This window comes from Cuculus canorus, chromosome 3, assembly GCF_017976375.1.
Source record: "Cuculus canorus isolate bCucCan1 chromosome 3, bCucCan1.pri, whole genome shotgun sequence".
NCBI lineage: Eukaryota > Metazoa > Chordata > Aves > Cuculiformes > Cuculidae > Cuculus > Cuculus canorus.
The window spans coordinates 71,749,733-71,767,801 of record NC_071403.1 but is presented as its reverse complement, the minus strand read 5'-3'; the positions used below and the strand labels follow the sequence as shown (position 1 = coordinate 71,767,801).

Sequence of the window (18,069 nt, the reverse complement as noted above, 5' to 3'; positions counted from 1 at the left end):
TAATGATAGTGCAAGAATAATGGGATACCAAATTGACTTTACCATCATTCAGGACTGAGAATACCATAAATTTCAATGTTTAAAACAGTGTGGGGCCAAGTTGACGCACGGTGTGATCACAGTGGCAGAGGCATGCATTGACTTTATCCTGGTTAAGTAAATATTGACTCATATTTGGGAATCTAAATGAGGGAGTAGATTCTACCAAAGACCTACAATTAAAAAATAAGAACCTTTCACCACAGCAGTATTCTATCAGAATAATACTTTTTTTTTCCTATGACCTTGATTAAAACATGATGATCTCCCATGAAAATTCTGAACTAATCAGCTGTAATAAAAGATAGATGAGGATTGCATGAATACTTTATGTGAATGGTAAGAAAGTAAGTCTCTAGTTTTGAGGTATTGTGTTAAAATTTGCAGGACTACCCAGCAGGCAATACCAGGCAGATTTCCCATTCCTGCCCTCTGACGTTAAAATAAGGCAGCACAGACATGAGCTGAAAGACAATCTGAAGCAGCCATGCAACACCAGTTCTGAGATTATAAAAATGAGGGATGCTCTAGCAAGGATGTTTGCTGAAAAACAGACTTCCATAGTAATTCAGAAAACAATTCATTCCCATTTCCCTTGGATAACAGACTAAGAAACAGAATCGCAGGGCGATGTTCTTGTATGCAACACAGGTGATTCTTTTCAATAGCCGATATTACCTGATCTCTTGCTTCGTGTTTAATACCTGGGAGTTCAAATATGACTTTTATTCTCAGCAGCAAATACAAAAATATGCTATTTCACCATAAAACATCAGCTGGGACCTTCTCATGTCTCATCTCCACTTCCTTGACCAGGCATCTAGTCATCAGCATATCCAGTGAAGCATGTAATGTGATGAGTAGGCCATGTTAATATATGTAATTGTTCGCACTCACTACCTATGAATGATTAAAAAATGGAAGAAAATAATATCTCAGATAAGCCCTAATTTCTCTAAGGAGTGGCAGATACTCCACCTTACATTTGCTGAGTGCCATCAAAAGTTCTGTCATCCTCTTTGTTTATTGTAGTAAAAGGAGACGAGTCCGAGTTAACAAAAAAATTTACATGATATTTGAAATGTTTTTTTCTTCACAAAGCCTATTCTATGACATTTAACAAATGATTGCAATGTTGTCTTGGTGCATCTGTGATCAAATTGTGTATTCCAAAGTACTAATTTTGTGGGACATTATGAAATAATTTGAAGAGAGTGTGAGAAGCAATAAAGGTTATTAAAGCTGCACTGATAGGAGACAGTAGCTAACTCCTTAGATTATCTGGGCAGCAGATTAAGGCTCATCTTGCATGAATATCTATGGACCACCTTACAGTCTGGTGTAAGCAACTCCCCACAGTCTGGCTCCACAAGGTTGCTTCACCCTGTGCTTTAGCATTTCTCAAAAGAGAGGTCGAGAAAAGAAAGATGCTGTCTCCTCCCAGTGCAGAGCAAAGCTGCAGTGACCAGGTCTGGGTTTCTTATTGAAGCAAACAGGGAAATAGCAACTACTGACAGATGCTATTTCCCTTGAGCAGCTCCAGATGCTGAGCAGCCCAAGTCCGCGCTGTAATTTTGGTCTGGGCAGGCGATTGGACTCCCACGATGATGCCTTTGAATATTACAGCTGTATTTAATGACAAAGCCTTCAGCCTGGAGACTATGCATGTGCTGACAAGGCTACCATGCAGTCCTGTGTTGGGAATAGTGAATAATCACCCCATTTTCTCTGTTTTCAGGAGATTTGTCCTTACCAAGATGCGAGTCATTCCAAAAGGATCTTTCGCAGGACTTTGTGACCTAGAGAAAATGTATGTATTGTGTCAATACTTAGTAGGAAATAGCTATTTTACTCAAAACCGCACTTTCTCGCTGCAGCTCCTTTTACTGCCTCTGTTTCTGGGCTTCATCTTGTTTCATCTTTCTGTTTAAAAAGACAATAGAAACTTTTTTTTATTTTAAGACGATGTTCCAAAATACTGATGTCATAAATACATTCCATAGCAGCAAGCAGTCAGTCCTTGGTCAAATGGTTGGTTGAGCTTAGGATGTCATTGCAATTAATAAACACAATGCTATAGCAGAAAATCATGGGAAACTGATTATTGTGATAATTTTGTAATGGGTTGGAATAAATCGATGGAAGATTAGGGAGGAAAAGAACTCCTGTTCATAAAAAGTCAGCCAATTCTCTTTTCACTAATGAATGAATAGGATTGCTTTGTGCAAGTTCAAAGTCATCTGGCAGGATAGAATAGTAGAATGGTTTGGTTGGAAGTGGCCTCAAAGCCCATCCAGTTCCAACCCTCTGCCATGGGCAGGGACACCTCCCACTGGATCAGGTTGCTCAAACCCTCATCCAACCTGGGCTTGAACACCTCCAGGGATGGGGTATCCACCACTTCTGTGGGCAACCTGGGCCAGTGCCTCAGCACCCTCACAGGAAAACATTTCTTCCTCATATCTCATCTCAGTCTCCCCTATTTCAGCTTAAAATCATTCAGCGTCCTCCTATCCCTGTACTCCCTGATAAAGAGCGCCTCCCTAGGTTTCGTGTAGGACACATAACAGAAGTTTATTATGGGCGATAAATCAAACAATCTTAGCACATAAAGGGTGTTAGTGTCCAGTTTCTGTGACTTCTAGTGATAAGCCTGGAGATATAAACATAAGAATTTTTGATGAACCAATGTATCGTACATTCATTTGTATACTAGTATGGATGTATTACAGCCCTCCAATATTAGAAGGAGAAATCCTTAGTTAGTATGTTTTCTACTGTTCTTTAGCAACAGCAGATCTCTGGGTTCACTGGTGCTAGCACCAGAAATGAGAACTACCACTGTCTAAGTGGAAATACTCAGAGGTGTGTATGATGTTTCTGAATTATTTTACACACAAACAAATCACAGCACTTTGTTTAGAAGCACACCTAGTGCTGACATCCTAACAGGAGAAGGTCATAAACAGGCAGCGCACCCAAGACATGTCTGAGAAGGAGTTGGGAAATTCACTTTAAATCAGTGCCTTTTTCAGTGCTATGATTATAACAGGAAAATTAAAAAGCAATCCATTCCTGATATTTCTCTGCTTAATTTCTACCCTTTTCCCTCATAACTTTGCATAAGTAAGGGATCTAGCAAGAAGGTGAATGTGCCAGAAGATAGACTGAGGGAAAGGGAAAGGGGTTGGAACATAGAAAAAGATAGGTCATAGAATCACAGAATCATTTGGTTGGAAAAGACCTTTGAGACCATCGAGTCCAACTGTACCTATCCACTACTAGTTCATATCACTGAGTACCTTGTCCACTCATCTTTTAAATCCCTCCAGGAATGGAGACCTAACTGCTTTCCTGGGCAGTCTCTTCCAATGCTTCACCACTCCTTCAACAGAGATATTTTTCCTAGTATCTAATCTGAATCTTCCCTGGTGCAACTTGAGGCCATTTCCTCTTGTCCTATCATTTTTTACTTGAGAGGAGGATGGAGACTGATGAAGAATAAACAATGAACATGTAATGAGGATTGAAGAGCTGCTGGTCAACAGCGAGTGGCAGAGCTCACATAGCACCTGTCCTTTTCTGAAGTGCAAGATCCATTTCAGGGCATCACCACAGGTTCAGAAACCTTCTATTGGCACATAAGACACACTAAAAAGCCTCCAGTTGCTGTATACACGGATCCAGACTCTCACAACCTCATCAAGCACCACCGTAAATGGTAATTTTTCTTGAGGAAAGAATAAGAATCTAATTTTTTTGTGGTGAAGAGTTACCAGTTAGGAGTAATCAGCTCTGCATTGCCATTTTTGTTAGCACTCATTTCTCCCCAGTCCTGCAAGATTCCTCTTAGCTTAGTCCTTCTGAAAATCATGGAGCTCTCTGGACTATGAAGTGGGATGCTAAGTGCATTGTAAACTGCTCCTGTTGTCTTTAATTACTTAGAAACCATATGTCAGATGTGTATGAAGATAGCAAATGCATTGACTAGAACGTCTCTAAGTGGTGATTTATTGTTAACCAAAAGAATTATATATGGAAATGAGCTCAATTTGAAAATACATCTATGTACTATTAGTACATGGAGGAGACGTGGGGCCAAACAGTTTATAGCAACACATCCTTGAAAATAAAAGTGTGATGAATATGTAAATGAGACCAATCAACATCAACAAAGATGAGGTATTTGCAGATGATATGGCAAGCAGATAAAATATGAAATAGCTCACAAATCCTAAACCTAACCCATAAAACACTAATCAGAAATATTCATGGTGGTGTAGGGACAAAATAATGTAATCAAATGATAAATTTGCATATAAAAACACAGCCTTTGTATGAAAAGCCTTTTCACTCTTGCAAGATCATGCACAGAAAAGGAAGATTAAAGCAAACTGTAGCCTATTTAAAAAAAAACAGCTATTAATAATGTGATACTTCCATACAGTTAAAAGTGGATAGCTTGATGAGTTACTTTGATACACTGTATGGATGTGCTCAGCTCAAACCAAACAGGATAAAAGTGAAGAGTGACAATGTTTCCTGAATGCATTACTGAAGAGTAGCAGTATCTTATACAGATCAGTATGTCTGTACACAGGGTAGATTTTAAAGTGTAGAATCATAGAATCATAGAATCATTAAAGTTGGAAAAGACCTCTAAGATCATCCAGTCCAACAGTCAGCCCATCTACATGTGCAACATCTACATGTTTTTCTGAACCACTTCAGGGACAGTGACTCCACCTCTGCCCTCGGCAGCCTTTTCAGTGCTTCACCACACTTTCAGTAAAAAAATTTTTCCCAATGTCCAATGTGCACCTCCCCTGGCACAACTTGAGGCCATTTCCTCTGATTCTATTGTTTGTACCTCCCTATGAGTGCAGAAGAAGCAAAGTTCTTGGCTTGATTGTAAAGGTCTCATCAGGAGAATTTGGCATAGTGGGAAGTTTTCACTTTATTTAGCAAATTTTAACAACCTGGGAAAAAAAAAATTACTGAAAGAGTGGTGAAGCATTGAAAGAGGGTGCCTGGGGAAGTGGTGGAGTCTCCTTCCCCAGAGACGTTCAAAAACATATAGATGTAGCACTTCAGGACATGATCTAGTATGCACAGTGGTGTTGGGCAGGTGGTTGGACTGGATGAGCTTAGAGGTATTTTCCAAGCTTAATGATTCATGATTCTATGAAAATGGTGAATTCACCATTCAGACCTTCTTCAGTAGTAACCAGCAGACCTACCTGAGCTAGCAAAAGTGTAAGGGATGTCCACCATTCCATGTGCTCCCGAAATCAGTTTCAGTCAGACCCAGTATGTGATTCCATGCCACCTGGCAGTATACAGCCAAAAAAGTTGCGATAGAAGGGGGGAAGTCGGAAGTCAGGTCACCTGAGGTGTCTGTGTTTTCTCCTACCAAGAAAGTTGATCAGTGTTTTGCGGCTTCTCCAGTTTTTCTTGCACAATGTATTGTGTGCTGCTCCATTTGTTATGCAAAAGCCTGTGATCAAATAAGATCATTAAAGCTATTCTAAGAAAATTGTTAAGAGTCAGTGTAACCAAGACATTTGGAAATTGGTTCTAGGCAGGAGTTCCTCTCTATCCTTTTTTGCATCATTTAGGTAAATCTGCTATTTTTTTCTTATTTTATTTTTTTTTCAAGAAGCAAACCTCTGGATTTACAGGATCTGCTGTTATATATAAGTTAAATAGAGCATGCTTACAAAAATACTTATTTACATCCTTAAGCTGAAATGGAGACACAGTGCATTCTGTGCAGCAAAATACACGCTGAAACAGGTAACAATCATACTTTGGTAGAAATACTTCAGGGTACATTTTCAAGGTGCAACTCTTTGGGTATTAAATTCTAATTTACGTTATAGGAAGTTATGTGTATCATTCACCATCTTAAGGACAGGGCATGAAAATAAGTATGCTACTTAATGCATTTAAATTAGTCTAAATATGCCTTTTCTCTCAGGGAACGGAGGACTAAGTTTCAAAAACATTAAGGCAAATATCCAGCATAAGCAAAGAAATTCACAGTGCAGGCTGATATGCCAAAGAATTAATGTTTTAATGGAGCCACTCTTATGATGCAGGGGTTTCCCCTCTGCTCTGCCTGGCCTTACATGGTGCCAGGCAGCAGGTACTGAAGGCTGCCCAGTCACCACAGGCTGGTTGTCTGGCACTGAGCAATCACAAGAGGCTTCCTGGCTCCTTAAGGTGGATTTCCAAGTCCCAGATGCCCCCATCCCAGCTGACTGTCCATGTTTGACAGAGATCAGGGGATTTGAACCAACTCTTTTCTATGCTGGAGGGGCTGCTTACACTTCAGGCCTCTGGTTCAGCAGCAAAATCATGTAAGAAAGCTCTCTTTTCCCAAGTAACACGTAATACGATGAGATGAAATGGTCCCAAGTTGTGCCAGGGGAGGTTTAGACTGGATGTCAGGAAAAAATTCTTTACCCAAAGAGTGGTAAAGCTCTGGAAAAGGCTGCCCAGGGCAGAGGTGGAATCTCCATCCCTGAAGGGTTCAAAAAACATCTAACTACGGCACTTCGGGACATGATTTAGCAGGCACGGTGGGGTTGGGCTGGATGATTTTAGAGGTCTTTTCCAACCTCTATGATTCTATGATTTTTCTCTGCAATACATACTGTAGGCATTCCTTAGCCCAACAGCATCCAGGGTGTCAGTCTCCATTTGCCCATTACTGCGCTCTGTCCTTTGAAATGGTTCCCACAAATAGGATTTGAAAGGCAAACAGCTGTGCGAGTTTCTCCCAGGGGTCCTGTGACACATGTACAGGAAAGCTGAAGTGGGCCTCCTTATCAGGGAGTGAAGGGATAGGACAAGGGTGGCAAATTTTAAGCTGGAATAGTGGAGGTTTAGATGAGATCTTAGGAAGAAATGTTTTCCTCTGGCTAAGGTGAGGTGCTGACACAGGTTGCCCAGGGAAGTTGTGGATGCCCCATCCCTGGAGGTGTTCAAGGCCAGGCTGGATGGGGCTTTGAGCAAACTGATCCAGTGGAAGGTGTTCCTGCCCATGGCAGGGGATTGGAACTGGATAGGCTTTGAGGTCCCTTCCAACCCAAACTATTCTCTGATTCTGTGGTCTTCAGTGGAGGACCTGGGTGAAGCAGCGCCCTGTGCTACTCTCAGTGCAGCCATGAGCAGCTTCAGTGCATTTTCTTCTAGAAGGAGTGCCATCACTTCAAGTGACCTTCCTGGATCCTTTGCAAATGCCACCCTTTAGTCAGCAAATGTAACTGTTTCATATGAATACGTACGAATCCTGGTGTATTCTCAGTTCCCTTTATGTCCTTAAAGTAGAAGCCATGTCTTGTGTTCTAAACACAAGAAGAAGTGAACGAAGACTGCGTAATTTTACTATAAGCTATAAATGTTCTGCTGCATCATCCCCTGGCATTCTGCTTTTCCCTGCCAAAGCTTATATAAGGAAGAGGTCTTACACTTGCAGTTATTGTTGTCACCTCTCACAAAATCACAAAAAAGTGAAGTAGAAATGTATTCTCCATGTCAGTAATTCACTGTTGATATCAAAGAGCAGAGCAGCTTTATTGTATTTCACTAAATGTGTGACCTGATCTCAATCTTTTGCTAATCTTTGGGTGAAATAATATTACAAATAAAGTAAGAGCCCTTAAAAGCAGGTAGAGAGTGTAAAATCAATTCGTAGTGTCCATATCAACATTTTCTAACTTATCTATCTGAAAAGTCCCAGAAAATCATGCTGATATTTGCATATTTTAATTGAAATGTGTTAGAATACAAGAAAAGGACATATACCCTAATTCTTTCTGGGTAGTTTGGTATCTTGATGCTTGCTTGCTTTGATAAAGTACATTTAGAAAGGGAAAAGAGAAAATACACTTTGTCATTAATTCCTTTTGTAGAGTAAGAATGAGTGTTGTGGTAATGAACTGTTAGCAGGATCTTTATTTATTACCAGCATTGGTATGATGCCAGCATTAGAGATTGTAGTATTTCATGGAAGAATCATCTTGGACATAATTTCTGGTCCTGATTCGTAAAGACAAAACATGGGCAAATGCTTGTGCGAGTTCCCACTGTTCTTCAGTGGAAAACTTTGATCCAATGTTCTTCTGCCTTCCTCTATGCAAACAAACCAGATAAAATTAAGTGCAGGCTAAATCAACATTGCTCTTTTGCATATAAAGATGTGGGCTTATTCATCCAAAATGGGATTTGAAGACAAAATGCACTGCTCTTAAGGAAAGGTCTCAGCTCAGTGGTCAAAAAAAGCTCTCCAAATGAAAATATTCAAAGTTATTAAGGTTATTTTCTCCATCATTAAGATAATTTCTTGGTAGGCTTGCCCTACCACCACTCCAGCAAGGCAATGGGTCAGATTTATGCACACTGAGGTGCTTCACACGCAGATATTTGCTTTCTCCTACTCATTTGGCTCTGCAAGGTAGCCTCACTCTAGGCCCTTGCATCAGGGGCACAAAGCTGATTATTGCAACTGATAAACTTAGCAAAGAGCCTCAGAACTGATAGCCATCCTCTGATGTGGAATTAACATCTTCACCTTTCTTCTTTTCCCCTGGGGGATGTGTTTTATGCATGCTGAAGAGATTGAAATGCCCACTTGGCCAACTTTCTGATGCTCATCACAGGTGGTTTTGAGTGTGTTTTTCTTTCAAGAGGGGCCAGAATCAGTGTTGTAAAATGTACAACGGCTGATGACAGAGTCAAGTTTTTTCCCCAAAACATGTCAGTTCTTCAGTTGCCATCTCTGCCTTCCAGTAACTTCACTGAATTTTGAAATAAAGGAAGATTCAAGTTGTTCTTATTACAGAATTCTTGTATTTTCGAAGTAGAATAGGTGATCATTTAAGTGATTTTGTAAGGCTGAGGGGAAACCTTTTTGTGCCCTAGAACTATCTGAAAGGGGATTGTAGTAAGATGGGTGTTGTCTCTTCTCCCGAGTAACAGGGAATAGGAGGAGAGGAAATGGCCTCAAGTTGTGCTAGGGGAGGTTTATATTGGAAAAACTCATTCATGGAAAAGGTTGCCAAGCATTGGAACAGGCTGCCCAGGGAAATGATGGAGTCCCCCACCCTGGAGGGATTTAAGACAGGCAGTTGTGGTGCTTAGCGAGGTGGTTTAGTGGTGGAATTGGCACTGTTAGCTTAAGAGTTGGCCTCAATGATCTGAGAGATCTTTTCCAACCTAAACAATCCTGTGATTCTATAAATATAAAAATACACATTTTCTAAGAAACATGAAATTTTATTAAGCTGGCTGAGTGATACATTTATTAAAGTTACGTATTTGTGTCAGAAAGTTAAATGAGAACTCAGAATGGCTGGTCCTAATTAATTTTACATTTCCAAATGTAATTCATAGGTCATAGATGGCAAATAGTCGTTCTTCTGTGATGTTTCAGAATATTGTTCTGATTTAAATAGATACTTTTTTCTTGATAAAATAAGTATATTTTGCTTTAATATCACCAAATAATTTGTAAAAATTAATTCTTTTTTTGTACATTACTTACATAATAACTCCAAAAATTCTGGATCTACTTCAGAATAAAATATATTAACTTGAAAACAAAGAGAATTGTAAATACAAAATTAAGATTAAAACAAAATTAATAGAAGTAAGCTGCTTTAGGGTCAACAAATGTTTTTTAAAGAGTTGTAAGAGGATGGTGAGGGACCATGGTTCCTGTTGTATCATGGTGCTGTGGGAATTTCGATGCCAACATGCCATGAGAGGCATTGTGGTGCTGTCACCTTCCAGATAGATCCAACTTTTGGGTTTGCTTTAAAAAGTGCTGCTGTAAAAATATGTATGAAGTGGAAAGGAAAGTAATTTTTTCATGAGAAGGCAAGTTTTTATAGGATTTTTATCTATTAATCTTGTGTGTGCATGTATGTAACTGCACAGCACGTGAGTGTAAAAGGTGCGACCTACCTGAAATTGTGCCCAAAGTGGGCCTGTGTGAACCTGTGGTTGGACTTGATGATCCAAGAGGTCTTTTCCAACCATGTGATTCTATGATTCTATGAACCTCATGAGGTTCAACAAGGCCAAGTGCAAGGTCCTACGCCTAAGCTGAGGCAATCTGCAGTTGCAATACAGGCTAGGGAACGACGTGATTAAAAGTAGCCCTGTGGGAGTAGTAGCCCTACTCTCAAGTAGACTTGGGAGTGCTGGTTGATTAAAAGCTTGACATGAGCCAGCAATGTGCACTCGCATCCCAGAAGGCGAATGTGTCCTGAGCTGTAGCGAAAGAAGTATGGACAGAAGGGTGAGGGAGGGAATTCTCCCCATTTACTCCCCTCTAGTGAGACCACATCTGGACTACTGTGACCAGTTCTGGAATCCCCCACTTAAGAAGGATATGGAACTGTTGGAACAGGTCCAGAGGGGCCCATGAAGATGATCTGGGTGCGTGAGCACCTCTGCTCTGAGGACAGATGGAGACAGTTGGAATTATTCTATCTGGAGAAGAGAAAGGCTCCAGGGAAACCGTATAGTAGCCTTCCAGTACTTGAAGGGGTCTAAAAGAAAGATGAGGAGGGACTTTCAGCAAGGATGTGTAGTGATAGGACAAAGGGGAATGACTTTAATTTGCAAGGGGGAAGATTTATATCAGACATTAGGAACAAATTCTTCACAATGAGGGTGGTGAGACACTGGCAGAGGTTGACCAGGGAGTTAGTGGCTGCCCCATCCCTGGAAGCACTCAAGGCCAAGTTGGATGGTGGCTTGAGCATCCTGAAGCAGTGGAAGGTCTCCCTGCCCATGGCGGGGGATATTGGAACTGTGTGGGTTTTGAGATCCCTTGCAACAGAAACCATTCTGTGATTCTTTAATTCTTCAATTTTTATTGTTGCTCCTACTAAATATTGTAGCCTCCCTTCACAAGAGGGAGGCTAGCACCATATAGGGAAGACTAAGGCAATTTCAGGAGGATTTTAGGAACACCTTCCAATGTTAACTTTATCCAGCTTTTCTGTTTATTGTAGAAATAAGAAATACTGTTAGTAGAACTGGCGTGTTGCAATGAAGGATTGTTTCTGCTTGCTATACAAATGCTGATACAAATGTCAGCATTTATGGAAAACAAATGTTGAGATGAAGTCAAGACATTTATTTCCAAAGCAGGAGGTGTTGATTCTCTGACAGCGTTAAGCTGCACAACCTTCATTTCTATTATGCCAAATGACTGATGTTGATTTAATCATTAGTTTGATGACTGCTTTGTTCAGTGGAGAGACAGCTGAGCACTTTATTGTTATTAGTGAGCTGCATTTTGATTTTTCTATCAAAGACACAGCTGGCCTCAATGCATCCCAGGTGTAAAAGCAGAGATTTGTTGTGTCCATTGTCTGTTTTGCAACCAAGCCAAGAACAATTTGCTCAAAAAATATTGTGGATATTTGTTTTGATTTCTGAGGAAGGAACAGGTTTTTGATAAAGAGTTCCAGATATGTGCTTGATTCTTTACAATCATAGAATGGTTTGGGTTGGAAGGGACCTCAAATTTCATCCAGTTCCAGCCCCCCTGCCATGGGCAGGGACACCTTCCACTGGATCAGATTGCTCAAAACCTCATCCAACCTAGCCTGGAACACCTCCAGGAATGGGGCAGCCACAACTTCCCTGGGCAATTTGTGCCAGTGTCACCAACCTCGCAGGAAATATTTTCTTTCTAAAATCTCATCTCAATCTCCCCTCTTTCAGCTGAAAACATGTCCCCCCTCATCCTTTTCCTGTACTCCCTGATCAAGAACCCCTCTCCAGTTTTCCTGTAGCTTCCTTTAGGTACTGGAATGCTGCTGTAAGGTCTCCCGCAGTCTTCTCTTCTCCAGACTGAAGAAGCCCAACTCTCTCAGCCGGTCCTTGTATGGGAGGCGCTTCAGACCTCGTATCATCTTTATGACCTCCTCTGGACTCACTCTAACAGATCCATGTCCTCCCTGTGCTGAAAAAAACTTACTTTAAAAGTAAGTAAGAATTAGGTACCTTTTGTAAGTAAACTACTTACTGCATTGTAGAATGGGTGGATATGTATATACTTTATATATATGCATATGTGTAGTCTGGCAAAGATTTAAATTGATAGGATTTAGAGTGGAAGACAGATACTAAGCCATAAAATATTTTGAATGCCTGGGGAGCCAACACCACAGATGGAAATTACAAATGATTCTGAGAGAATATAGAATGCTGACAAAGTGTTGGTATCTGTGCTTTTTCGAATTAAGTCAGCAAAAGGTTAGGAGCAAGGAACAGGGACAGACTGGTGGCTTTTCTGGTTCAGAACCTCATCTCCGAGAGCTGCTGGTTCTGATTGCTGAAGGAGAAGGTTCAAGAGAACATTTCTGGAACAATTATGCAATAGCTCATCTGTACAGAGAATTTATTTTGTCCATCTCGTAGGGTGCTCTCCTTTGAGGAGAAGAAATGCACCTAACACTGAGTTCTAAATGCAAACTCCTGGAATGGTCACTCCATGTTGCCTTTGTGCTGTGAAATTTCTCCACTAAAACGATGAATAATGCAGAATTATCACTTATAGACTGGCCAGCATCCAAATCAGTGTGACCAGCATGGCAAGGAAAGGGATTCTGGTTCTCTACTCTGCTCTCATGTGATGAAACCTGGAGTCCTGCATTCAGTTCTGAAGCCTTCAGCACATGAAGGACACGGATCTTTATTTTGTATGAGGGTTTTTGGGGAGCATTTTGTGCGGAGGAAGGTTAAGACATCTTGCTTCAAAGCTCATGGCTTGTAGTCCCATCACACAGCACTATACAATCTGTCATGTCATTACATTTTCACCACATCGTGGCTTCTCTGTCCCTGAGCCTGACCCTGTGTTTCAGGACCTGGCACGGCAAGCTAGGTTGAGCTGAGGCTGGAGGCACAGCCACCACAAAGAGGTCACCTCTTGAAAGGAATAGAGGAGAGAACTAAGCATTCTTAGGGAGGCAACTAAATGGATCACAGTTCATCTGCCATAGCAGCGTGCCGAGGCATAATTGACAACGCGCACTGTTTATTTAAAAATAAGTTTGGTTTTGCCTGTGTTTCTGGGTACGGACTTTAGCATGCTAACAAGTGAAGTGGCTTTTCACCAGCCTTCATCTGTCAGTTCCAAGGAGCCTAGTTTGTATTCCCAGGACCCAGAGTACTTCTGAATAACACATTATGTTTTCATCCTGCTGTGCTGCTAGGCACTGTACTTTCAGGGTAAGAGATAACGTGTTAACATAGGCTGCAAAAAGGAAATATTCTGTCAGCAGTGGGCTTGGAGAGAGGACTTCCTAATGGCATCTCAGCTAAGCACTATACAGGCTTAAATCCTTGGGAGCATCTTCCTGTGAACTGGTCAGTCTCACCTTCTTCCAGTCTTCAGAGCTCATAGAGTCACGGAATCATAGAATCATAGCATGGTTTGGGTTGGAAGGGGCCTCAAAGCCTATCCAGTTCCAAATCCCCTGACATGGGCAAGGACACCTTCCACTGGATCAGGTTGCTCCAAGAACCATCCAGCCTGTCCTTGAACACCTCCAGGAATTGGGATCCTCCACTTCTCTGCATCCACCATCTACCACCTGTGTCAGTGCCTCACCTCCCTCACAGGAAATCCTTTCCTAAGGTCTCATCTAAATCTCCCCTCTTTCAGCTTAAAACTGTTCCCCTTTGTCCTATCCCTGCACTCACTGACCCAAAGCCCCTCCTCAGCTTTCCTGTAGCCCCTTCCAGTACTGGAAGCTGCTCCAGCACCTCCCTGGAGCCTTATCTTCTCCAGGCTGAACAAGCCAAATTCTCTCAGCTTGTCCTGAATGGGAGGTGCTCCAGCCCTCTGATCATCTTTGTGGTCTCTGGACTTGCTGTAACAGATGCATGTCCTTCCTGTGCTGATAATTCCAAAACTGGACAGAGGACTCTGGATGACATCTCATGAGAACAGAGGAGAGGAACAGAATCACCTCTCTCACCCTGCTGGTCACACTTCTTGGTTTTCGTATCCTTCTCATGCAGGGAGATTGATTTCAGATGTATCTGCATTGATAAATATCTGTGACGCGTTAATTCTTGATTTTGGTAGCGTGCAGTCATCATCAGTCCCAACAACGTGACAATAAGGTGTCTTTTTATCTGCAGATCTAAGGATGCTTCTGTTCTCTGTATTTTGTGAATTCGTTGGCAGGTTAAAAGCTCTCTGCAGTTGGGTAAATGGCAAAAGTCTCATTGCTACAACTCCTTTTGTTCATAGGAGAATGAGCACTAGCAGGACAGTGACCATCCTTTGGGGAAGATGGTCCAGGAACCCACTCCTCTTCTTGCTGTTATTGACTCTAAGTAGCATGTTTACAAACCTATAGAGTTTACACCAGCACTGCCCTTGTCTGATAGTACTGATTGTTAGTAACTGAAGGCTAATTAGGAAGCAAGTTGCTATGGTGATTCTTGAGTTATACATATAAAGAGAAAAGGCTGCTAAAACCACCAGTGCATGGTGACTGTTAGCATAGCTAAACAAATTAAAAAATATAATTCATTCAGATTTATTCCTTAATTCAAATGAAGATGTGATATGCAACAAGGAAGTTTTTTCCTTTCCTACCACGTTTTCTTCTTTCATAGTCATTTTGTTATTTTATTTGTCTGTTGAGTGAGTTATGCATCATTTTAGGACTAAATGAGGACTAAATGAGAAAGTAGAGTTTCGGTTGGTCACCACCCCCCAGCCCCACAGCCCACACAAAATAAGTCACAACAAGCTTCATGTGACAGGAGAATGACTCAGGCAGAGGGTAATAGGACTTGGAACACCCCAAATTTCTAGGTCACTTGTTTGTATTCAGTCCACGTGTGCGTGATGAATGGTTTATTTTCACCATGAGATGGTGAGCTCAGCCTGTGCCCTCAGGAGATGGTGATTCATTGCAAGCCAGGGCTGCAGCAGCTGGGTTTCAGCAGCAAGCTTCTTTTGGCCAGACTTTGGAAGGGCTCTGCCACAGCACTGGTGTCTCGGTGGGTGACCATGCTCCATTATGGATCACTGTGGGAAAGATGGATTGCATTTGGCTGTGCTTTGCCTCAAACGTGGAGAAGTGTGACATTCTACCAGTCACATCTAATAGAGTCTTTTCACCTTATTTTTAGCTAAATGTGACCCAAAGGAAAATTAAAGGCATTCTTCCCTGTTTAAAGGGGATCTTGCTTCTTCTTCTAGCACAACTTACTAATTAGTCATGTCAAGCACAAACTGGACCCTCCTAACGAGCCTCCATCTGCACCTCTTTAAGGAGGAGGAGGATATAAGAGCATGCATCCTGTCGGTGCCCTTCTGGACAGCTTGAATTATGAGGCAAAATGTATCTAGGAGAGTCGCAGGGCTGGTTCAGAGATGGGAGTGCACTGAATTCAGGTCATATCTGAGTGAACATGAATTTCTCTGCCTCTCTCCATCTTCACTGGATTACTGTCCTTAAATTGACTTCAGCAGCACACAGAGAGAAAAATCAGCAGAAGTGCAGCTATTCTGTAGCATGAAACAATTTTAACAGGTCTCCTAAATAGAGTATGCTTGCAGTGTTGCATTCATTTGTCTAAAAATAAGATATAAAATTGATTATGAAGAAGTGTGTGTCACTTAAAAGAATAAAGAACAAATAAATAAATAAACACGAACAAACAGAAAACCACCCCAAAAAATCCCACAAACTAAAACACAGAGGTGTGTTTAAATTTATTAGGATCAACTAAATCAAAGTAAAATTACTCTAACAATGAAGCTGATTCATCTGGTTCAGGCTATGGGTGGTCCTTAAGTAAAATAGGTGCCACTATACAGACAGGTCCTGACCTGCCATAGTGGAATACCCATTTTGTGCTAGCGGTAACTTATCATAGAATCATAGAATCACCAGGTTGGAAGGGACCCACTGGGTCATCAAGTCCAACCATTCCTAACAATCCCTAAACCATGCCTCACAGCACCACATCCACCCGTCCCTTAAACACCTCCAGGGAAGGTGACTCAACCCCCTCCCTGGGCAGACTGTTCCAGTGCCCAATGACCCTTTCTGTGAAAAATTTTTCCTGATGTCCAGCCTGAACATCCCCTGGCGGAGCTTGAGGCAGTTCCACCTTGTCCTGTCTCCTGTCACTTGGGAGAGAAGGCCAGCTCCCTCCTCTCCACAACCTCCTTTCAGGTAGTTGTAGAGAGCAATAAGGTCTCCCCTCAGCCTCCTCTTCTCAAGGCTAAACAACCCCAGCTATCTCAGATGCTCCTCATAGGACTTGTTCTCCAGCCCCCTCACCAGCTTTGTTGCTCTTCTCTGGACACACTCCAGAGCCCCAACATCCTTCTTGTGGTGAGGGGCCCAGAACTGAACACAGTACTCAAGGTGTGATCTCACCAGTGCCAAATACAGAGAATAACCTCCCTGAACCTGCTGGTCACACCATTTCTGATACAAGCCAAATGCCATTGGCCTTCTTGGCCACCTGGGCACACTGCTGGCTCATGTTCAACCAACACTCCCAGGTCCTTCTCCTCTAGGCAGTTTTCTAGCCAGACTTCCAGTCTGTAGCACTGCATAGGGTTGTTATGCCCCAAGTGCAGGACCTGGCATTTGGCCTTGTTAAACCTCATCCCCCAGGGAAAATGTAAATTCCTTAGCTGCTGCCTAATGTGCCCTCACTGAAGGCTCCCAGCAGGTCATGAGGCACAAGGGGTTAGCCTGGGAAATCTCTTACCTAGTGCCATCCTGCAGACCCATCTTCAGTGTAACAGAAAGAATATAATAAATCCCTACTACCTTTGTGTGGATGGATGATATGTGTGCTGGTACTGCTGGTTGCTTTCGGCTGGCCGTACCTTTCTACATGTAAGAAAAATGTGTTGCTGTCCAGAGATACAGTCCAAATCCTTACGGATTTAGATAACTTCAGGAGAGAATATCTTTCAAAGGGAGGTCTGGTCATGTTTGGTAATATGTATTGCATTTGTTTTTTCTTTTTCCCACTAAAATAATCCAAAAATAGATGTTTTGTTTTCATTCTGGTGGAAAAAACAATACAGAAGACACCTTTTAGTTCTTAATTCAGTATTTAACATACACAGAATGTTGCTTTGAATCTGAAACTTAAATTGTTCTCATGGGATTGCCTTCAAGTTTGTGTACTTGGCATCCTTCTGTGTATTGAGCTGTGTGCTTTCTAGAAACTACACTTATTTAAATATTCAGGGAAATATGCACTCTAAAATATAGAACGTTGATGTAGAGATAAATCCAATATATTAAAATCAATGGATTTCTATGCCTTCTGCTACAGAGTCTGAGATCTTTGGTCTCAATAAAGTGACAAAAGCAATCAGAAAATGATGGATTTAATTTTCTTTATTTATTTTTTAAGTGTATTCCATCAACATGCCTTTTCCACATGGTCATTTTTGTGGTTTGGGATCTCTTCAGGACTGGGTATTTTTTTCCTCTCTCATCAGTAGCATTTTTTCAAAATGTTTTACTGGAAACTAAAAAATGGTTTTGCCAACCTTGTGTGCTGTGAAAACACTGTAAGTTCCAGTTTGTTTACATCAATACAAGAAGTCAGACAGAAAAAATATCATAAATACAAGCAATGCAGCACAGCCAAGGAACAGACACAGCAGCTTCTAAGGCAAGCATCATTTTTTTATTCAAATCACATTTCTTGTTCAGTTCTTTCATTGCTGTGGCTGGGGAGACAGATTCTTCTTGCTTTTCTCTTGATCTAGAAGGAAGAACTATTTCAGATAAGGTTTTTCCCATCATCTTTAGCTCCAACTTCTTCCTACTTCTCCCGTTAGATATGACCCAGGATATTGTGGAGAAGAAGGGGACTCAGGGAGATCAAAGTGCTCTTACATAGGAGAAACAAGTTGTTCCCAAGTGGTAGGGAATTGCCTTTGGGTTCTCAAGGGTTTGACCTCATTCCTTCCTACGGGGATTCCTCTGGGAGAAT

The 18,069-nt window shown here is 41.5% G+C and overlaps 1 protein-coding gene across 4 annotated transcripts in view; it reads left to right on the top strand.

The window, feature by feature from the left end:
- The window catches only part of FSHR (follicle stimulating hormone receptor), a 93,850-nt gene that overhangs the window by 33,218 nt on the left and 42,563 nt on the right, over nt 1-18,069 (top strand). For all 4 annotated transcript variants that reach the window (XM_054064137.1, XM_054064136.1, XM_054064135.1 and 1 more), the window contains exon 2: nt 1,778-1,849. In XM_054064137.1, the coding sequence (XP_053920112.1) occupies nt 1,778-1,849 (72 nt within the window). The remainder of the gene's footprint in view (nt 1-1,777; nt 1,850-18,069) is intronic.